The following is a 23,951-nucleotide window of genomic DNA, read 5'->3' as shown; positions in this document are numbered from 1 at the left end:
GAGCCTGATGAGCAGGTAAAAAGGAAAATGAGGGCAAAGGGGCTGGGATGTAAAATTAAGGGACAAGACAGTGACCGTCTGGGCTGAACAATGCAAGGACCAGGGAAAACCATTTAATATGAACATGACTAAAGCTATCACACACATGTGATGCCAAATTACAAGGTCCCAAGGTGAAACTGGTTCCTCCCTGTTGCTATAGACAGATGGAAGGAGGTGGGGCTGTCTGATGCCACTTGCCCCTCCTCTGTCAGTACCAGAGATGCTGAGAGGGGCAGCAGCTGCAGGAGGGAAGGTCACACACCAGGACAGCTGAAGGTGACAGAAGCCCAAAGCCCACTGGTGGCAATCAAATGGAAATCAAATACAACCAGTGCTCTACACTTCAGCCACTGCTGCTAAGCAGACAGACACAAACCTACAGTTTTATCAGGAATAATTCTCAAATTGAAAAGTTTCTTCCACAACAAATACATTTACCTGTCCCTGAGAGGAAAAAGATTATGACCAATACAAACACCAGAATTTGGGCTTAACATATTTTTGTTTGACCCAAATTAATTCTAATCCAGTAAATTATCTGGGCACTAATAAAATAATTCTTTCCAATGACTACAGAGCAGCAGGAGTTACAATCAGGTCATGCCTCACCTCACCAATTAAAGCATGAGGGGACAGGAAAATTACTGTTTTAGGCTTTGATTCAACACAGTATTTCAGCAGAAGCTTCAGCTTTAATTTACTTTCACTGTGCTGAAATACTTTGCTGAAATAAAGCCTCAAAGACCTTTCTTTTCCCATTTCTGTTTTAATCAGACCAGCCCTCAAGACATAATAACACCTTCTGAACCACAAGCTCCCTCACTGCTGTGGGAGAGGCTGCTGCAAAGGCTGCCTCTCATCAGCAAGGCATGTTGAAGCTTTGGAAATTTGAATAATTTTTTACTTTTCTTGAAGCCCTTCAGGGGCTGGGCAAACTACAGAGGTTCCTTCAAGCCTTTCTAAAGTGGTTTGGAACTAGAGACTGTAATTTTTGAAGCTAATAAATATTGTAGTTTCATGTTAATGTATTATTAATACATTTTTTAATTTTAAGAATATAATTTATTTTTAAAGTCAAATAATTAGATTTTAACGTCCTGGATTGAGAATTCCCCGTGGCAGAATCCTTCTGTAAAGGGTCCAGCTCTGTGTAGGGGTACACAGGGAGGAGGACTCCCCTGCTGCTGCCAAACACTTCTCCTCACCTGACCTTCAAGTGAATCTGTAAAAATCTGGGTGTCTGCAGGAAGTTTAGGATAGAGTGGTTGCATGTGTGACCTAAAAGAGAGCTCTGAAGTTGCTGAATTTCCTGTTACTAAATCTGATTTCTCTACACTAATCAATAAGATGTTTAAAATCAAAATAGTGGGTTCATATTACATGGAAAATTGCATGAGTTTGGACTGTAAAAGCCAAAGTAATATTTTGCATTTATTTTATACAGCAAATATTTAATAAGAGGTGAACTAAGAGTCACCACCTGAGGTCTTTAGTAGTTGGCCTAAAGTATGCAGCTAATTTGTATCTCTGATCAGTACCCAATATCCTTCTTTTCAGGAAACACAGACAAATCTGTGCATATTTTAGGCTGCTTTTTCTCTTGATGGCACAGGAGACCCACTAATGGAAGGCTGTGCTCCTAGTGTTTGAATAAAATTAGGAATTCTCCAGTGTAAATGTGATGCTGGATGGGAACACATGCAATCCATATGAGGATCGTGGTGAGGCAGGTCCATTTGGCCCATCTCAAATTCAGCAGCCAGTTCTGAACATTTCACAACTGAATCATCATACACAGTGCAAGAATTATTGCTACAGTCAACCTCTGGCACAGGGTAAAGAGCTCCCCAAAGCACAAACAGCAGATATCCCTGTCTGCTATGGGCTGGAACATCTCTCACCCAGACCTAACAAATATCCACATGTACTACCAGCAGTGAGGTGACAGCTCAGTCCAGAAGCAGGTGAAAATCCCTCACTCTGCACAGGAGCTGGACAAAACAAGAACCTTGCTCAACAAGTGAACACTTGCTAGGGTGGGTGATTGCTTTGCCAAGCCAGCAGCGCTGCCCTGGCACCTGTGCCCTCAGCCCCCAGGTCCATCCACACTCCCCCCACCCAGCAAGCAGCAGCCTGATGCAGAAGTGAGAACCAAACTTTGCTTGTGCCAAGGTGAAGAGCAGAGTCCAACCACAGTGGCTTCCCTAATTTGAATGCTGATATATTTGCTGCTAGTGACCTCTGTGATATCTCATGGAATGCAAACAAGTGATAACACTGGCAGGGAGAGGGGGGCACTGAGACTGAGGAGGAAATGCATATTTTCCACATCACATCAGGCCAATTATCAGTTATTCTCCTTTCCAAAATCCTCTAACTATGCTTACGGCTCCAAGAGTGAAGCTGTCTAACCTTCACACCACTCAAATGGCACTTTTGGCCCATGCAAAGGAGCTAAACCCAAACGCAAGCCTTCTCTTACAAGTAACAAGTCACACTTCAGGTTTTATGTGGTGCTTCCTACAGGGCAGCAGGAGAACAGCCAAGCTTGTAAACCTCTCAGAAAGGAATCCCAGTGTGTCCTCACCTGTCTGGCAAAAGCAGGGCTGCAGTTCCTTATCAGTGGGGCACCAGTGACGCGCTTAACTTTGGGACAGGACCAGTGACTACTGAAAGTGAGTTATGGAGAGCACAGGCGGCAATACCTTTGTGCTATTGATGATTCCTAGGAGGAGATTTTTTTGTGATGAACTAAAGGTTACAAACCTGTTTCTGCAATTGTTTTCCCTGACTTTGATTCATGGAGTCATGGTTTGCCTCACTGCAGTGTCAACGAGCACAGTTCATGGAGCAGACTTGCCCAACATTTTGTGTCATCATCTGGGTTCCTTTTCTAGTCCCTCCTTCTTGTACTTGACAGAAAACTGAGTGGGCAACATCATCATTGATAAACTCTTGTCTGGCCACATCTCCTTCAGCTTTAGTGTGCAACATCCTCTCCTGGTTTGGGCTGTTTTACCCTCCCAACATGGATCCATCACTGACACTGAATGTGTTCCCTCAGCTTCACAGAGATGGACACCATGGAAGATGATGTGCCCTCAGAGGTTCTTTTCTTAAAGCCAGTGGATTTTTCAGTCACATAAACTAATTCAGATTTTCAATGTTTGATAATTAAACAGCTCATTAGTACATATAAAAGGAGGAGCAAGTGCAGGTTCATGCTGACTATACAAGAGGCTTTCTTTTTGGTTTTCATCCAAATTTTGCAAAAATCTCCAAGATTTTAGTTCAGTAAGAGCTGCATTTTCAGAACCAGCTCTCCATCCCTTTTGGGAATACCCAAGCGACAGTGTGGGGTCCCACAGATAACCTGCAGAGCACAACCCTGGCTCAGGCAAAGACCGAGGCTGCATCCCATGGAGCTGAGAGCTGCAGAGCAGAGAACACTGCTAGGAGAGCTCTCCCTCTCTCAAAGAGTAGCTTTGAAGTACTCAATTTAAAAGAACGCAGAGAACAGTTGATTAAAGGGGATTGTGGTATTAACAAAGGCATTATTTTTTACTCCTGTAATACTTATGTGTAAGCAAGGCACATGAAAGCCCCTGGAGAAAGAGACATGCAAAGTGCCCTACAGAATGAGGACTTGCCTTTTCAAGAAAATGGGATTTGGGGGAAAAAGTCATTGCTTTGACACATCATCTACCTGCCCAAGCTTTGTCAGGTGGTTGCAAGAAAAAACAAACCAAACCTTTCCAAGTGTGAAGTTCTCCTTTGTATCCACAGAGTTCTGCAATCCCTTTCCTGCAGGACAATTTGTTAACATGAATCCAGAAGAAAGGGGCTCTCAGAGCAGGTGCTCCAGAGAAGAGTTAATTCCTTGTTCTTTCCACACTGGGAACTTTGCTCCCACCAGCCCTTGCTCACCCTGGGGGTTTCAGATTCCCAGACCATCACTCCACTGTTAATAGCAGGACAGCTGTAAAGCAGGGTGAAGTATTTTTCTAGGTAGTAACCAATGAGGACAGCAACAATCTCCCCCTAATCTATCTCATTTAAAAGCTGAAAAGAGGGAATCTAAATCCTCTTGCAAGGAGAAAAAAAGTCAAGTTGGGAAGATGTTGCAGTTTACTGTCACATTGTGCCACTAAGCAATCCAGAAGGGAATTACCAAGCAGCAGGGTCTTCTTTGTATCCCATTTCCTTCATGGGGAAGGGAGAGAATTTTTTTTTCACAAATTGAAAGTGGAAAAATTATGTTTTCCCACTGCAGAGCATTGGCCAAAGCCTGGAATGACATAAATAAATACCACTGGAAAGCAGGGGAGGAGGGAAGGAAGAAAAGGAAAATTATACAAGCTGTACCCTTCTTGGGACATGGCATATTAAAAATGCCATTGGAGTTTACTGCACATTAAAAATGTCACTATTAGGTTGTTTTCTCTGGGACTGTGGAATATTAAACAAGCCAGAGACTTTGAATGTTCAGCTTGTTTCTTGGTCTGTCCCTTTTGCCTGACACACATTTTCCTGCTGTCCATGTACAGCTGCTTTGTTGCTATCAGCCATCACACAATCTAAGTGCTGGAGGAAGTAATCCAAGTGGTACAAAATGTAATTACCTCTTGAGAAGAGGGAGTGAAGTGCAAAATTTCTCTCAAGAATCTTTGAGACAGCTCTGCTAGCCCCCTGAACAGGGGCTGGTCTGGCTCTCACTGGAGGAAACAGAAACTCTCTGGCTACATACATGAGAAATGGATGTTTTTGCTGTAGAATAAATTCTGTCTACGTTGGATAATTATACAAGGGCTCCTTCCTTCCACTGCAGAAATTAGTGAAATTCTCTAGCTTATTTTCATATCAAACCAGCCAAGCACAATAATCCTGACAGTATTAAGATAGCACTTCAAGTTCTTTGGATAAAAATACACCAGAAGAAACATCAGCCATCCATACTTCTCCTGGGTTTAGAGAGAAGATCTGTGAGCTATTACACATTCCACAGGTGCAGTAGTCTGCATCTCCAAACATCATCTTTAATGCACAGTTGATAATTAAAAGACTACCAAGATGCTGTAGCCTGTGCTCAGAAATGGTACAGACTAGTCAGAGACTGACAGCAGTAAATTCTCCCTCACAAGCTGCTTTCTGGCATGTATTTTTTGTCAAGCTTCTCTCACCTTTCTTTTTCTGGAGGTTTTTGTGATGGGGAAAGTAAAGGAAGTCTTTATTGCTGGCCAAAGCTCACATGTGTTTACCTCTCTATTAGCACACCTCTCTGTGCTAATACAAGTGGTTTTACCTTTCAAGCTGCAGGCTGGCAGACTTTACAAGTGTTACAAGATGTCAGCTACTGGAAAGGAGCTTTCCCAGGCAGTTGGTGAAGCTGTTCAGACCTGTCATGGCCATGACTGGTTTGTAAGAATTAAATCCTACTTTTGTTAATAAAAAAAAGAACAATAAGGAAATAGAGAATGAGCTTGCACTTCAGTAATTTGCCCCAGAGATTAGCTATTCTTGCTTTTCCACTTGACCTTGCTACTGGACTGAAGAGCAATGATTTACTACTAAAACATTGCCACTTATCTCTTATTTAAATTTGCATATTTTAACTTGAGCTACAAGATCATGCTATGATTTTGGCTGCCAGGTTAAAGGATGTTTATTAGGTAGGCACCAAGAAATGGGGACCAGGCTACCTCTCAGCTCTTGCTGCCAGCTTCTAGCCTGGCCCCAAAACAACAGATTGAAACATGAGGAGAGGCATCACCACTCCCTGAACATCCTGGGCACAGCAGAGCCAGCCCTGAGCCGTGTCTGTGCGTGAGAAGAGGGAAACACTGCTGTGTTCTGAAAGCCTTTGCCCTTGAACACAAGAACACTCTGCTCCTCCTTTGCTCCAGAGTTAACAGAGACATGCCTGTGGGATGCCTTCCCCACTATTTACATATTTCTGCTCTGTCCTCTATTAGTCAGTGTTTCTGTCTCCAGCCTGTAACCTTTGGTCAGGTCTGGGATCTGCCTGGACTTTCTACAGTTGTGCTGGAAGAGAGATTCCTCCTGCAGTTCCAAATACTGTGGGGAGGAGCAGGGTTAGGGTTTTCTCCCTGAGACCCATGCTCCTGCTTCACTGAGAAGTAGCTGAAATACCTCATATAAAACCAAAATTCACAACAATGAGAAGTTGTTTTGTCTTTTACAAGAGGAGGGGGTCTATAGAAGCATTTCACAGCCCCAAAAGTTTTCAAAAGAAGAATATTGGAGGATTTGGATTCATAGCAAAAAAACAAACTTCATCCAAACACTCCCACTGACTGTGGCTGGCATTGGACTGGACCCATATGTGAAATGTAAGCAAAATATCCTCAGAGTCCTTCCCAATATAGTGGATTACAGCAAGAGTGGGTTTTATATATAAAAAATTGGTTTATAACCAAAGGGCATTGCTATGTCCAGGGCCTTCCCTTCCCTCTGCAAACATTCAGGGGAAAAGGCAAAGAGGCTGTTCTCCCACACATGGATAGATCACCTCCTCAGCAAACATGTCCACAAATTAGTTTCCCCAGCATAAAACTAAAACAAGCAGAGAAATGTTTTTCTTCCAGTGTTTGCTTTCTATTTATTTTCTGTTGCTACCTTTGTGCCTGCAGCAAGGTCAATGTTCCTGAGCCCCAGGCCCCTCTGGTTTTGCATCTGCTGCCTCTCAAACCCCAGAGGATGGCACAGGAGCAGCCCCCCTTTGCAGCTGGCAGGCACAGGACTATTCCAGAGTTGGGGTGAACAGGCAGAATGTTGGGAACATAAACAGGGGGTCCCAGTGGGACAGGGATTAGAGCTGGCCTGAAGCATATCACATCAGCTGTGCTTTCAGCAGATTTTTAAGGAATTGGAGCCTTAAGTTTCCTTTTTAAGAGCTGTGATATTATTATTATTATTATTATTATTATTATTATTATTATTATTATTAATCCAAGTTTCTTTATCATTATTTTTGTTTCCCTGTTGTCTGCTCCACTGTTCACAGAAAGCAAAATTCTGAAGGGTCGCTGGCAGATTCACATTCATTTTTGAAGGTGAGCAAATAGCTGCAGGGATTTATTCACCCAAATTCAAGCAGAAAAAATACATAATCAACGTATTGGGGGGAAAAATACGCAAACCTAACTGCACATATCTAACTAGGGCAACCTCACAGTGCTGTCATTCAGAACTTTGCTGTTGTTTCCTCACTACTTGGGAGCATCACTCTCTGTGTTAACAATCTCTTCCTGCAAAGATCAAGGACTTTAAATTTTGGCACATTCTGGGCACTGTAAGAACCATAAATAACAACTTACTGAATGAATCTCACTTCACCAGGCATGACTTTCCCAGACTTGTATAATGTGTGAAATCATTTATTGCTGGAAACAGGCAGCCACAAAAGCCCACTGCATCTTATTGTTTGAAGCCTAAACCTCAATATCATTTATTTCTAAGCTAGTTTTTGGGTACATACAGAAATCAAACCCTTGTAAAATCATTTTAATTTCCTGCTCTCATTCTTTCGGCACAGAGTGGACCTGTGAGATATTTAGCTTCTCTTTTTTTCCCACATTACTGGTAAACTCCAGTTTCAGCCAGGATGCCCATAAACAAAACTCATGTTAGACAAGGCAAAGGTTCCAAGAAGACAGTTACTAGCTCAAAGCCAGAGTGTTTCATTTTAGACTTCATCCTTATTTAAACCATGCAAATCTCAGTAAGTATTGAATTTAAATCCACTGTCACTTTCTCCAGGCTCTTGTCAAAGGACTCATTATTAGTTTCTGGTTTACAGTACCTCCTAGATCCCCGTGCTGAGAGGGACCACAGTGCACAAAGCAGAGCTGCTGCACACACAGAGCAGGAAGTGGTCTCCATCCCAGAGTGTTTGGGATCCCAGACAGAGCAGACAAAGGATAAGAAAGAGGTGCTATGTTTCCAGCATGTGACACTGAGCAGGTCAGAGGGTCAGAAGGATAGCTCAGGATCTACAAGTCTGCATGCAGAACCTTATCTACCACATCAGATTTTGTCATCCTCTTATCAAATGAAACCAAGTATATACATACAATAAAGGGTACATGTGGATATAGTAAAGCACATGAACATAAGCCCTTCTTGTAAGAAAGGTTCTGTCCCTTCTTACAGGAGCAAGCACAAAGCCTCCCAAGCCTCTCAGATCCATCTGAATCCTCTCTTTTCTCCTGTGTTATGGCCCTTATCCCATGGCTCCCTCTGACACAAACACAACAGCTCACTGGAAAACAGTTTCTGCAGGAGAGCACAGTGTAGGGGTATGTGTTTACCAAAAGGGATCTTTATAATTTCTGGTTCCTGTTGGTCCTGGTGCCCTATTTCTGTGTGCCAAAGGGTGAGCAGCACACTGTCTGTAAGCAGAACTCTTTTTCCATGCTCCAAGAACTGTGGGACTAGGCAGCTACCGAGAGAAAGGTAATTGCACAGACAAGCCTGAACTCCCAGCCAGGGCTGCAATGTATAAAACCCTGGCTGCCCGATAAAGTCCTGGGTTACCACAAGCCCTCACTATCAGCAACACAACTGTTTTCCATGCCAAGCTACCTTGAGCCTGTCAAAGTAGGTTTAATTGTTGATTTTTCCTGGACAGTGCCCAGGGCACTATATGACATTGGCTAGGCCAGCTGTGCCAGGGAAATATTCCAGGGAATGGCTGCTGTCTGTCTCATCCCTCATGGCTGAGGATCTTTCCCACAGCAAGGCATCCCTGCAGGACTGTGCCTGTGATCCACAGAACACTACAGAGGAGCAACTGGGAACTCCAGAGCAGAGCAGCAGTTGGCAGCTGCACAGCAGAGCCCTCACTTTCGCTGTACCACTTCTGTGAGTTTCCACTCAGATCACTGTGCCATTGGAAGGAATGCAGACCTGTGTCAATCTGAATTACAGTCAGACTTGTGGGTGCTGAAAGAATGGCAAAACAGAAACAGACAGAATAAAGTGAATAAACATGCTGTAAGAAAAGTCAGAAGGAACACACCAACAGTATTTCTAAAGCTACCTGCTCCAATATTCATGGTGTGATTCATATATCTACTAAAGTACTGCAGAAACCCTGGACTAGTTACACAATTCTCATCACAGGTTTATGTGAAATTAAGGCATCCCAAATGGTCATTTAAACCAAGGGTTACTGACAAGAGAAGGGACGAAAATAAAATGTTCCTGTTGTTCTAGACACAAAAAAGACTGCTAAGGAAGTAACTTTATAACCTGAGAAGGGTCTGCAGCTTTAAGAAATTCTCCCCTAAAGGTTGTAAAGCTTTTACTATGCAAAGTATTTTTGCTATTATATACACTGGCGGCCACTAAGTGCAGCTATTGTTTCTGGCAGTCATTCAGAGGAGGTCGGGACTGATAAAATGTTTAGCAGAGTTTGTTTGGGTAGATCCATCTGTGTTTTTAACCTCCCATACAGCCTCTGGTGTCCTTTTAAAAGATGCTGGATGTTCCTGAGTCTAATAAATCACAGGCTTTACTTTTATTTGCCTTTTTTTATTATGTATCATGCCACAAAAAGAATGTCTTCTTTACATTACCTACACTTTTCTGTATGGATTACAGAAGCATCTAAAAATAAGATGTTTCTTTGCTGTGGGGCAGGGGTGCAGCTTACACAGAGCTCCCATTTCCTTGGGAAAGGCCATGTGGAGATGTGACCTGTTGCTCTCACTCCTTACACCTTGGGCTGAGTTCATGCTTCAGAGGAACAAAGAGGGGAGATTGCAATCAAAGGGCAGGGAAGCAAAAGGTGTGTTCAGAGGTTCTAGCAAGGAGCCCAAGATGGAGCTTCCAAAAGTAAATGTTTTCAGGTCACATGAGCACCAGGAAAAATATCCTAAATAGTTGGGAAGCACTGTGATAGCAGTTTAACACTCCCACTGGCTGGGTTTTATAGGGCAGGAATTGAAACAGCCCCAACATAAGTCTCAGTATTGCACAGAGCAAATCAGGGGAGCTCTCAGCACCTCACTTCCCTGCCTGCACTGCATAAGCACAAGGTAAAGCACCTCAGTGACAGCCTCTGCTACTCATTATGAGTGTTCTGTGTCCAAAACCTGAGAGAAACATTGCTGGCACTACACTGTGTCAAATTGCTGTGCAAACATTTGCTGACTGTGAAGAAGGTGAGAAGTTGTATCGCCGTTTTACAGGTGAGAAATACAGAACACCCATGGATGTAAAAAGACATTTAAATCCTCCAGTGAGAAGATCCTGACCTCTGAAAACCATTCAGTACATTTCCTAAAGCCTTTTGCATCCAGAGCCAGCACTGTCCTGCGCGTGTGCGCCAGGTGCCTGCAGCACTCACCTGAGCTTGTCGGCCACGAAGATGACGCGGCGCTCGAGCAGGAGCGAGGCGAAGATGCGGATGATCTGCCGCACGCTCAGGCACCTGAAGAGGCACTCGAAGTCCACGTGCTCCAGGCGGGAGTCCATGGGCCTCCGCAGCTCGATGACCTGCACACAGGCAACAACAGCAGGGTCAGCACTGCCAGGGGCCTGCAGACGGCCTGGCCCTGCAGGGTAGCCACGTTTCTCTTCACAGAGAAAAGCAAGGCACAATTCTTCCCAAGAATATTTCTGAGATTCGCATTCACCGAACCTCAGAGGAAGAAAAAACAATTCTTATCTCATTTACTGCTCCTGTGTTGCTCACAAGTGGAATGCATTGAGGAAGATTGTTTACCTGAAGGGAATTGATAACTGGATTTTGGTGTGAGCGTTGTGTTCACTGACCACCCAAATCCAGGGGTGTGTGTGGGGACTGCCAGCTGACAGTCACGAGATTCTGTGCAGTAGAGTGCAGCTGAGTGCTTGGCAGATTCAGTTTAGATGCAATGTAGTGTAATATAATATAGAATAATATAGTACAAAGAAGTAATTAATTAGCCTTCTGATAAGATGGAGTCCTCCTCATCATTCCTCTCCTTTGTCAGGGGTGAAAATTTCTACTATACTGCAGCACTGCCCCGTGCCTGAGGGGACACACAGTGACCCAGCCCCTCGTGTGCACACACAGAAAAACAGTGTATTGCACAATTCCTTCCTTGCATGCCATTCTTCCCAGAATACAGCAGTGTGCACTGTCTGCTGTCATCTCCAAGGGAAGCATAATTCCCCCTTCCAAACATTCTGTAAGGGACGTAAAGCTTGGCTGAGTTGAGAGTATGAAGCAAATAAACAATCAAACACTGGAGATGGAAGCTTACAGGGTTGAAACAGCCATAAAGTCAAGGTAAATTGGGTTCTGAACTTGGCTAACAATTCATATTAACATCTAGATAGGAGCCTGGGACTCAACTAAAAGGCCAGGAAGACTTTGAACCCAATTTACTTTATTTCCACTCTTCTGTAATGTGTAATTCACTAGATAATGTTTAAAATCTTTCTCTTTTCATACAAAGATACATACACATATATATACTTAACTGGGGAGTCAGGACAAGGTCTTAGAAGCTGAGTTGTGACATCCCTTTACAGTCTAATTTTCATACTTCATCCATGACCTCTGGCCCTCTCCTTCCTTTTCTCAAATGCCTTTTCCTTGATTCGTTTATTAGATCTTCCTTTTACTCTGCAATTGACATGTTCAGATGTGGAACTTGAAGACAGAGGACAGAAAAAAGAAGAGGGAAAAATAATGTGAAGAAGAGAGTAACAGAAGGAGAAAAATATGAAGTACAAGAGAGCAAATGATTGACCATTGAGGAATTTGAGGAAACAGAAAAGGGAAAGGGAAGAAGAGGCCAACTTGAAGCCATGTTGAAATCTCTGAATATATGTCAACAGGAACATGCATGCATCTTCTTTCGATATGTCCAAAAATCACCATCACTTTATTGCTTTAGACTAGTTTTATGTTTTTATGCATCTGACAGCACATTCCACAAGCAGACTGGATCAGGTTTTAACTGGAGTAGCCCTTACAGAATTCCTCACAAACACTGTTTTAAGAATATGCTCAAGATCACAGGATACTGTAAACAAAATAAGTTCATATCAGTTTAGTTGTGATATTGTTTGCGATCAGCAACACAACAACTGTAAAAAGAAAGCCACTCTTAGAACAGGATGTATCAAATCAAATAGATTTGCTTTTTTTAAGCCTGAAATACAGGAACAGTGTGATGTGTAGACACCCATCACTCAGCTGCTGCCCCAAACAACAGCAAGAAACAAATTGTGGAGTGACTGTACCAGGAATGGCTCCTTGGAAATGCTGCCTAACTCTTTCTCACAATCAGCAAAGGTGCCCACTTCCATTCCTTAGCACTGGGATTGCAAGCTCAAATCAAGTGCATGTGCCAAATCAGGAGGGGCTGATTCTACTGCAAACCTGCCAACGTGAAAATCTTGCTGCAGGGTAGGATGCAATGCAAGTTATGGCAGCTTTTACAAATACCAGGGATGTTTTCTGCTGCCTGGCAAAGCCTGCTGCCTCAGTCTGCTCATCACAAAGAAATACACTGTCTGCTTCCCAATTAATCACCATCTTTGTTTAGGCAAGAGGAGCCACAATGGAAGGATAAGATTCTGTTCCTAATTAAGCCAGTGCATTCCATTTAAATAACGAGTTTGTACTAGCACAACAGAGAGCAAAGCTCAGCCAGAAGAGAATTGTTTGTTTGTTGGAATTATCTCAATATTTTTCTCTGGGAGAGTTTAGAAGTTGAGCAGAGGATAGAGAAGCTGCAGATCATGGCTCCCAGTTACATTCACACAGAAAAAGCATTGTCAGCTCTTTTCCCTGTTATGCCAATCACTCTTTCAGATGTTGCCTCTCCAGAAGAAAATGCATGTGATTTTAAAATGCCTTGCTAGTCACTTATACAAGGAGCCCTGTACATTTCATACCATACATTACGGGCCCACTCCATTGAAGTCACTGGCGTTACATTTAGAGAAAATACAATTTAATGCAAAAATAACAAAGGCACTGTAAAAAACCCTAAGGAGGGTGAAATAACCCTAAAGGGGAGTTCCTTCTCTCTGTTTTTAATAACTGGGACAAATTCTATTCCTGTCTTCAGTAATGAATCTCCTGTATATGCTTGACCATCTGAGTGGAGCTACTCTATTCTTAAATAGGGGCATGCAGAGAACAAAATTTGACATGGTAAATGGCTGGCCAGCCCCAAGCTGAAAAAGCCTTTTAATCAATACTGCCATTCCAATAAGGCACATGTTGTCTAATGCTAGGCTTCTAGCTACTTGAGTCAGGAATAAAAAGAAGTGGCATCTATTATATGTGTGCACACACACACAAAAGAGTTTTACATGACATACTTTCCTTTGAGAGCCAGTTTAAAGGTATTTATTACCAAGGAGAGCCACTTAAATGCTGCTGGTCACTCCTACCATGGCCAGGACCAGCAGTAACAAGGTTTGAAATAACAAGCAGCTGCTGAAGTGCTCAGGTACAGACAGCATGGGAAACTCACACTGGCCTGTTATCACTGTGATAAAGCCCAGCAAGGCTGCAGTCTCTGAGCTGCACTAGGCCTGGCACACTGGGACATTTGTGATGGCTGCTTTTCTTACACACAACTTATTAATAAACATAAAATAATAAATACATAACCATAAATTGGCCTACAATCATCAATGGGAACTAGCATTAGCATGTCCACAGTGGTGCAGCTCATACTCTGCTTATTTTGAGGGTTTGCCACCCCACAGCCCTGCAGGATCTGTTTGTCTCCTCCTGCTTTTCTTTTGCTGTTTTGATACTGAAGTGGTAAAGGGTAAGGCTTTGGCTTTTAATGTTTGCAGTTGCTTCTTACCTCATTTCCAGCTCCAGGCAGGAAGGTTTTGACTTTGATTGTCTTTCCAGGTGCAGGAAAAGGAGATTCCATCAGACTTCTCATAAATGGATAAACCAGGGCAGCAGATATTCCCCTTCTCCTTTCAACCTCATCCAGGATCTGGTCCATTAGTAAGACATAAATGAGACAGAACATATCAGCATCACATAGACTTTTGAAGCATCCTTTGACCTACACGTGTCTAAACACATGGCAGGTCTAAATTTATGTCTCCTCTGCCATGTATTTCTTCATTACCATCAATCCATGGTTTTTTGTTACAAAATGAAGCTTGTTTGTGAATGTTATTAACACAGAGGCAAGGAAGAATTAACAAGTCTGAAAAAGAGGAAGAAGACTCAAAGAAGACTCAACATGACTAAAGGGATGTATATATTGCTGGGATTATGCCTGAACAACAGGATGAGCTGAAGGAGAGAAAGATGAAGACAAATCCCATGATCACAGCCCAGGTCAGCATCACATCTCAGTGGTATATCTTGAAATTTGTATCAAGGAAAAACTTTCTTCTGCACTGGGCATCTCTTCCATTTCAACTGAGAGGGCAGGAAGAAGTCAGAAAGCAATGCTGCCACTATGACAGCAGGACAGAGCTCCTGAAATGGTCCCAGCAGTGGCTGTCAAGTCAGAGTCTGTGCTGAGCTGGAGACCCTCAGCTGCCCCTGAAGCACACCCAGCTGTTCACACTGGTGCCTGCATTAAGGTCATTTTCTCTCGATGAAACAGCAGGCAATCTAGTCTTGAAATAAGCAGATGGAACTTCTTAAAGATAGAGGAGACTATAATGTTCTTCTCTCTTTGGTCACATGGGGCAACATAAATTAGATCACAGCTAAGTTTTCCCACATTAGACTGAGCATATAGATGATAAAGCTAAAGAAGACAGAAAGCGAGGTTCAAAGCAGTTGGTGGTTTGACCTGCAATGGTGATCCTTTAACCACCACTCCAGAGCAAAAGGCCATACAAGAGTTAGTGGGCCTGAGCCAGACATTTTCTCTTGTTTCTCTTGGAAATGATTTTCACTGAAGCAAACATTAAAACTTAAACTTAAGCACAAGCTGGTGACCTGTAAGGAGAGCTGGTGACACCAAATGCCAGCAGAGGCATTCACTGGTGCATAGTTTCCCCTTTCTCCTTGTGACATAATGAAGGCCTAACTAAAGCAAAGCTGGCCCTGTGCACATAACTTGCATTCCAGTCCTTGGAAGTGGCAGATAACCATAAACGAGGCCATGAATTTCACTCTTGATGTAATTTGCAGCACAGCCATCCTCAGCAAACAAAACCAGTGGGAAGCAGCAATGAAGCAGGGCTGTGCCCCAGGTCCCTTGCTGCTCCTGCACACTGCCAGCACTCAGTTGTGTTCCTGCAGCCACAGGATTGGCTATTTGATGAGTTTGTTGCTGGACTTGGGGTCATGTGTGTGTCATATGCCTGGCTCCAAAGACCTTCACAATGCAAATAAAAGGAGCATTTAAACAAAATAAAAGTTGAACAGAGATCCCAAGAGATAAAATGGTCAGAAACAGCTGTTGAAACCATGACCAAATGAACTGGCTGGAAGTTAAAATATCTGTGGTTCTCAAGTCTGTCTCGGCAATAGGTATTACAACAGTGAGTGAGCGGGAAAGGCTTTGTGGAAGACAAAGATAATGAAAGTTATCGGAAATAGGAAAAGAAACATTTTAAACCAGAGGAATCTTTTTTCTTTTGTGATAAATAATATCCAAGATTTAATATCCCACGGTCTTTCATCATTCACAGTGTAGGGCAGAGACAGCTATTCATTGTATTGAGGGCCAGCTGTCTGACCTTATACCTCAGCTACAGTGATACTTGGTTGTAAGGAAGATACTTAATTTTTTTTTCCTTCTCCCAAATCTTCCTTTGTAAAATAGAGCACTATCAAAATTAGATAAAAACATAATAGCAAACAAAAAGCCTTATGAGCTCTGTGCACACTATGAGTGTGGTGAGCTGGGTGATCCTCCCAGAACAAAGTATTCCATTTCACTCACAGATATCTGGGTTTAGATACATATTACACCTAAGAGACACTGTCATAAACCCTCGATTTCAGAGCTTTATGAATGACATCAGAAACAAAATTGCAATTAACTATTTGCAACCCAACTGTTGTTCTTCACAAAAACCTTGTGTTAAAGTTTTATCTAGAAAAACTCAAAACCTGCTTTAAAGATAATATTCTGTATAAATATTAGATCATATGAACAATAGAAATTCTATGCTTTTATTTAACATCAATGATTTACATGCTCTTTTCCATTTTATTCCTATGAAAATTAGCAGGTAAAATCTGTGGAAGTTCTGAGAGATTTCCCGTATCTGAAGTGAAAATCTCTGGCAAATTAAAATGCAATCAATTAAAATTGGGTCAATGAAAAGATCATCTGTGCTTTATCCTAGACTCCTAGAGTGAAAAAAATAAAATTGTCACTAGTTTTAAGTGTATAGAATTCACATATCAAATAATCTTTTTTCTCAACCTCATCATTCCACAGGGTGTTGGAGTAAAAGTGGTACTGGCCCATCATCCAAACTATGGATGCCAAGAATTACAGCTCAGCACAGAACGGCTGTAGAAAACAACGGAAAAAACTTTGGTCAGCCAGATCATACAGACACCCAGATGTTTTCTGAATCAATTTCTGCCTCAGTCACAGAAGTAATAAGACATTCTTTGATGAACCAAATAATAGGGATGGAATATCCAAAACAGCAACTGTAAAATAGTTATCTCCCATCAAAGGAAGGAATTCTTCCTGCCTGGTTCATCACTGCAGATGTGTCCCAGTAAACAATCAAATTAAAAAGCAATATTAAAAAATATCTCCTTACCTTAGAAAATAAGTCAAAGCACCCCAGGCGGCTGATGACACAGTAAACTTCAGGTAGGCGTGGGCCTTTTCCATTGGGCTGATAACAGCAAAAGAGGAGATGGGAATTACACATTCATGTGGAGCCATGAGGAAATACACTTCTCTCTCTGACCCCACAGTTGGCCATCATGTGACATCTCTCACTATTTGCTTCTCCAACAAACAGCTGCTCTTGGAAAAGCATCATATTTCTACCATAAGGCAGGAAACTGAAAGGCACAGATAGAGCTTATCCCCTTTGGAAATCACAGCCTGTTGGAGCTGCATCCCAGCCTCATTCCAGCTTGCAGCCATAAAAGCACATGGAACCAGGGCTGTAACTCATGCCTCTGCTATCTCCGTGCCCTGCTCCTGCTGCAGCACAAGGAGTGGGGCCACCCTGGGGCTGTGTGCTGCAAGAGACGAACTGCAACATTAAGGGAGGCCACGATGGCTTTAGGTCCCCACTCCCTCACTCCATGGTGCTCAAAGAGAGCTCAGCCCACAGAAAGGGAGCTCACAACCTAAACAAAGCAGGCTGCATGAGTAAAACATTAACTTCCTCAGACCAAATCCTGATAAACATGAAACTCACATAACTTAAACTGTGGCAAGTATGAATCAATGATACACATCCCTCTTACCCCCTTCCCAAGAGAAACTGTGGAGACCATCCTCTATAACCATCCCATACAAGATTTATCCTGGAGAAGCAAATGGTACTTCCTCAGCATGCTGGACTCTGCTACCCTGCCTATTCCACTTTGTCTCTTGTTGGACTCTACTGGTACTCAACTTCCCCATGGAGTGTTTGAAATTCACATGCCACAGAGATGACAATCAAGAGAAACTGAGGGCTAGCTGTGCTTTTTAAACCTGAATATTGCACTCTAGACTTGGACACTCAGCAGGTGCCTGCCTGTTATAATAAAGATCACAAAAAAAAATTCCAAAGCTAAGTGAATACAGATGAGTCTATTTCTGGATCCAAACCTGCTCACTACACGTCACATCTCTGAAAAAGCAGAGCCCTTTTTTGTCCATATTAGGTATAAAATCCTTTCTAAAGGCACTGAGTGATTATATCAAGCATGTGGGATTTTGGTTAAAATCATTGTGTCAAATCTGCAGGAATGCCGAAGCCATGCCAGGAGCCTTGGACAGCTCCCAGCCAAGAGCTGTCTCACTGAGTGCCAGTAAAAACATCACATTCCTGGGTCATCTATAAGACCAGAAACAATAACTGCTTAGCACTTACTCCAAGTTTCTCCTTTATGAAATATCATTGCTTTCAAATGTCTTAAAGGCTACATGCCTGTGGGAGCTGGGATTCTTCCCTCCCTGCTCTCACTGTGTAGGACATCCTTTTTTGTTATTTCAGAGAGCTTTTCCTGCAAACAGCACAGCCTCACAGATGCACACACATCAGCTGTAAGAGCAGCAAGCAAAAACCCTGAGCAGAGCCATTGTGAGGGGCAGAACTTAACAAATTTATAGCACTGGCAACCCTTCAGATAACCTCCCCTCTCAGCCACCAGTTTACACCTCACTTTAGACTGATTTAAAACACCCACTGTGCTTTAGTTTGCTTCTTTCCTGGGCAAGACCATCCTATGGGACATGCCACTCCTGCCTGGACTCCTCCCTAGGGGACACTGGGGTCTGCCCATCAGGACCAGTGTAACCTCCTCTCTTCCCAAAAGGGAGCTCTCCCAGGTGGCAGGCTGTGCTCTGCCAAGTGGCTACACAGTCTTGGAGTCATGCTATCCATCCAGGACTCACTCCTGCACACAAAGAATAGGTCCAGATCAGGAAAGCAAAAATGCTGAAGTAGCCCAGCTGAGAGGCACCTGAGTGACTCTGCCCTTGTGCACTGCACTGCTCCTGAAAGAAGAGAGATGGAGCAGATGATAATTTGGGCTTGATTTCCTTTCAATTTGTTCTTGTGGAGCCCAGGATACTTTCAGCCTTAGTCCAGTATCACAAAATGAAAATGCTAACGAGTTTTGATGATAACAAGACAGTTTCCCAAAATTATGAACATCAACTGACAAGAACTTGGCTGAGGTGGAGAAGCCAAGCTCTGCATCAGGGCCGGTCCACACGTGGCTCAGGACACCCTTTTTTATAGTGAGTTTAATCTGAATATTACTGACTAAAGCCCACTCCAAAATCTTTGGCAGGAAAAACAAGAGGCTTCTGCTCCAAAAACTAAGCCTGCCATTTTTCTCTTTCAAATCTCACCTCCCTGTCCATGTGCTTGGATTCTATGGAGACTTCAGAGATCTCCTCCCAGTCTGCCATAGCACTGAGCTGTGCTGTGAGGGAAGTGGCCTTTGCAAAGCACATGCACTATCCAGTACATCCAGAAACAGAGATATTCCTTAGTGGTGCCAGGAATCAGAACAATTCCAACACTGGGAGGCTAAAATCAGTTTCTATGGAGGCTCTTGATTCCTTGTTACGGGCCAATCCAAATTGTGACCATGAGAAAACTGTGGGTGTTGTAAATCCAAAAGCACTTCTTAAAGACTTCTTGTTCTATAAAACATGAACTTTGGGTGCCAGAGTACTCAGTGTACACACGGCTGTCAAACTGCTTGGGCAAGGGCAGGATGGGAGGGAGCAAGGAGGAAAAGGGTTTTCCAATGAGCTTTTTGCAGCTCCATAAACAGTCTGCATCCCACAAAAGTTGCTTTCACCCTGTAATGAATGCCCTTCTCCTGTCCCCAGCAAATGCAGGACATCAGGCTAGTCCCACCCAACACCTGCTTTCCATGTTTTCAGGTACACACTTCACCTTCAGGCAGCTGCTCCTCCATGGACTCCTGAGGCTGGCTTGTCTTAGCCTAGAAAAGTGCTGGAGGATCAAATTTTATGAGAGAGGGAAGGGAGGCATAGGATGAAACAGCCCCTGCAAGGGTGTCCAGATCATCTCTGCTGCTGACACATGCACTCACTAGAAAAGCAGTTGCAGAATTGCCTTGGAGGTATCAAGATGTAACTGGAAAATTTCATGCTATCTATGGAAATGCAGATTGTCTGCTGTGGGACAATAGGTTACATTCCATTCTAATCCTGTTCCAAAATGAAACAAAACAATATAAATACATTTAAAGGGGATACTGTACAGGATTTGTAGAACAAACAAAACATAATTGTCACTGTATCCCTTGAGGTAGTTTTGGCACACAGACCCCAGAAAAGGTCTGGAAGAATCTGAGATCTGAAGGAAAAAAAAGTGGAACAGTTTGTTCATATCACAACACGCCAAAGGAGAGCAAGGCTGACAAAACACAATTGTTCCCTAAATGCAGGAATCTGCACAGCAGACCCTGCAGAAGAGCAGCCAGGCACCCTCACAGGATCAGCCAGCCATGGAGCTTTTGCCAACGAGGCTGCCCACTGCACCAGAAGGTGTGAGACACCTCTTGCTGGGTATTACAAGAGCATCCCCCACCAGGACACCTGAGGAAGGAATTTTCTAAGGAATTAACCTCACAGCAGTTGGCTTGGCTTAAAGTGGACCAGTTTATAAGAATTTTAGGGGGGTTTAATGGCACACACTAGTAAGGCTGTCTCACCATGCACCAACCTTTGCAGAAGACATGAAATTGTTACACTTCCAAACCCTATGGAAAAGGCACTTCAGGTAAATACCCAGATTCCACATTTCTCCCAGCAGGACAGGAGAAGGTTGCAGCACCAAAATAAAAGATTTGTGCTACTTTTGCCTTTTCCACAGGTAGAAGAAATGCTGAGCTGTTTCTCTGCAGCTTCCAAAATGCCCTCTCTTTCTAAGCCCCAGTTTTGCTCTCAGAAGAGCGTGGCTGGATTTGCCCCGTGAAGGGCACAGCTGGTGAAGTGAAGTGGCATCACTCCTCCCTTTCCTTGGCTGAGGAGGCTGTACCAGTGGGATGAGACATCTCAGCTTCTCTGTGACAGAATCTTCTGGCTTCTCTGTTTGGAATCCAGATTAAGCAACCTGAATTAAGTGATCACCCAAGGTGGCAGCAGCAGATCTGCTTTATAACTGGCTTTATAATTATTAGATAGATTTAGCAAAGTACTACTTATTTTCCCTTTTTCTTTTTGCTATTTGATTGAGTTTTGCCTTATCCAGTGGAGGATAAAAATCTCCAATGCTCTCTCAAAACACCATTATATAAAAGCATGCACTATTGATTTAATTCTGTTCCTGGTATTTCCTAATATACTCAGCCATCTTTTGCACCAGCTGAAAGTCAGTGTTCTATTTTTAGGTTGTCCTTAATGTAGGGTGAATTTCACTGAGCTTTAATGAGTAAAAAACCCCCATGTTAATGTTTCACTGAAAAACTGATTCAATATTCCTGTGTATAAATCTCTTTTATTGCCACTGGTTATTTCAGTCTCAGCATGGTTCAGGATCAACCATTTGGCATTTCACAGAGGCAAGTTCTGGGCATGATTACAAATGTACTGACATTCTCAGAAAAATAAAAGTCTCAAACCACCTTTACCTGGTAGAGTGAAAACAATCCATAATTTTATTCTAACCAACATTTTCTGAGGTTTTGTTATTTTTTTCCCAAATAAGATCTTATTATCCTTTTAAATGACAACTCATTAAAAAAATTGATTTGTACTGCTGCCCTGTATCTTGTTATACTTATTTAAAGCAGCAAGGATGAATTCTAGGTGCTTTCCTTGCTCATCCCTGAGTTACCCCCTGACCAGTCCTAGATTTACTGCAGCACAAGCCTTCAGTGACATTTCCTGCCCACACATCAGCCTTGTTGTGGCCCACTGTGACACACTGTTTAATACATAGTGACTCTCTGTGATGCTACCTATGGCAAACACCACCCCCAGAACTGATAAACAAGTTTTCTGTTATGTTTGCTTAATGAAACTTCTCACAAATAGAGGAACCACACACAGAAAACCTCCCAGACAGCATCTGCAGTCTGCATGCCAGGGGCTCTGCCACAGACAGAGAGCAGGGGAAGAGCAGGGTCAGGCACAAGCAGCAGCGCAGGACAGGGGGTGCTGTGCCAGTGACAGGGAGAGCTCTGCTGGAAGCTACTGAAGGCAGGTGATCCCTGCCTGAAAAGGTGGGAAATGATGCCAGAAAGGGAAGGGGGGGAAGTGCCAGTGTGAGTTACTCTTAGAGAGGGGGGACATACTTACAAACTGCTGCAGACATTCATTTGGCACAGAGAGTCAGCCAAAGACTCCTGCAGCATCCAATATCCATATAGGCTCCCCAGCCCAGTGTGGGCAACAGCCATGAGAACATGACAGGAGCCATGGCTCCCCACCCAGTCACTCACAAACAGCTCCAAACCTACCCAAGAGGTGCAAGGCTAGTGCAGGGACAACCAACTGCTTTCTGCTTTGCTGGCATCCCATCAGGTGTGCAGGATGGACACCAGAATCCCTCTTTGCATTGTGCTCCACCTCCCTTAACACACTCAGCAGATTCCTCCCCCTCGATACACACACTGCTGTGCTCTCAAGTTTATCAAGTGTCCAGGGATTTTTCAGGTGGTGGGACAACGCTGTTTGTAGGCTCTCCACCTCACCTATTGACCACCCCTGGTCATGGGGATTGAAAGTTGTGTGAGACACCAGACTTCCCACTGCTGGCACCAGCCTGTTGCAAGGCTCTGAGCTGCAGACTGATGACACAGTGCTGGCAGAGTCATTTGAGATGTAAGCAGCTGCCTAAGAGATAAACACTACTCACAAATGTTTAGAAATACCAGCTTTGCCTTTGTTTCCAGTGTTGTAGTATTTCTGATTGTGCTTGAAAGTACATAACATAAAGAATTTATGAAGTAAGTGCTCACACAAGAAACTTTCCACATTCTCAGGATGCACATTCTCAGGAATTTGCTACAAGCCTTGGGATCTATCTGATTAAAATGGCCATTACAAATTCTTATTTCAACTTGATCTCCTTACATTTCCAAATTTCAGAGTGAGAAAACCCTGTTTCCTTTAAAAACCATGAGAGACACCTTCAGTTCAGACTGCAGTTTTGAGATCCTTTTCAAGAGGATTCTGCCCTTTGAAGTGAGGGTGATGTACTCACCAAGAGCCTCCTGCAGTACCCGAAGCGCCGGCTCCCGTCCTCCCCAGTCAGCATGAAAGAGAAGGTCTCACTAGGAGAAAGGGAATTGCCCATTGCAGAGATTATAGCACAACTACAGCATGGCTACAAGGTGGATCACTTAGCAAGGGACACTCATCAAGTGAGAGATGCTACCCACTGCAAGGTCTTCGTCATTAGGACATACTCTGTGGAAAAAGGCTGGCAGCAGTATAGTTAGGGACAACCAGCTGTCTTAGCAGAAGAGATGGGTGCAAAGTGTCAGTGACTGTAGAAGAAATATGAGAATCAGATTTTGAGGGCAGTATTCCAATGCTCCTTTACCTTTAGTTCAATCCTGTCTTTGGACTGAGCTTTGTTCTTAAAACAAGAACCTTAGATATTCTCTGCGAGTAATCATTTTCTAATCCAGAAACAACACAGGTTTCCAAAATCCAACTCATTTTATGTCTCTGCCTAGGACAAATACCATTTGTGACAGAGCAGTAAAACAACAGTTTTACAGTAAAACAACAGAACAAGTAAAGGGATGGGTGATCTGTGAATTCATGCCTGGGCTGTGAAACATTCCTGAATGCTTTGCAACTTTTAAATGGTATTATATAAAACAATTCCTGGTGCTGAAACACCAGGGTTTGTATAATTACAGATGTCTCTGGGGAGACCTTATTGAGGCCTTTCAATACATAAAAGGGGCTTCTAAGAAAGATGGGAATAGACTTTTTAATAGGTCTGTAGCAATAAGACAAGGGGTAGTGATTCTAAACTAAAACTGGGTAGATTCGGACTAGATAAAAGGAAGAAATGTTTTACAATGAGGGTGATAAAACACTGGGACAGGTTGTCCAGAGGGGTGGTGAATGTCCTGTCCCTGGAAGCAGTCAAGGTCAAGCTCGACAGGGCTCTGATCAAGTTGAAAATGTCCCTGCTCATGGCAGAAAGGTTGGACTGAATGACCTTTAAAGGTCCCTTCCAGCCCAAATCATTCCACAATTCCATCCCTTCTGCCTATCCTGTTACTCTACATCTTTGAAACAACCAGT

The 23,951-nt window shown here is 43.2% G+C and overlaps 1 protein-coding gene across 3 annotated transcripts in view; it reads right to left on the bottom strand.

Moving 5' to 3' along the window:
- Positions 1-23,951, bottom strand: part of DENND2B (DENN domain containing 2B) — a 155,880-nt gene that overhangs the window by 12,150 nt on the left and 119,779 nt on the right. For all 3 annotated transcript variants that reach the window (XR_008508442.1, XM_036383853.2, XM_054515142.1), the window contains 4 exons: positions 22,891-22,960; positions 16,792-16,869; positions 13,890-14,030; positions 10,415-10,563 (listed from right to left, as the gene is read on the bottom strand). Coding sequence is in view for 2 of the 3 variants with exons in the window: in XM_036383853.2 (XP_036239746.1) it covers positions 10,415-10,563; positions 13,890-14,030; positions 16,792-16,869; positions 22,891-22,960 (438 nt within the window). In the remaining variant the exon portion in view is untranslated. The remainder of the gene's footprint in view (positions 1-10,414; positions 10,564-13,889; positions 14,031-16,791; positions 16,870-22,890; positions 22,961-23,951) is intronic.

The sequence above is a fragment of the Molothrus ater genome, chromosome 6 (assembly GCF_012460135.2).
Source record: "Molothrus ater isolate BHLD 08-10-18 breed brown headed cowbird chromosome 6, BPBGC_Mater_1.1, whole genome shotgun sequence".
Lineage (NCBI taxonomy): Eukaryota > Metazoa > Chordata > Aves > Passeriformes > Icteridae > Molothrus > Molothrus ater.
The sequence above is the reverse complement of the archived record's forward strand: the minus strand, read 5'-3'. Positions and strand labels throughout refer to the sequence as shown.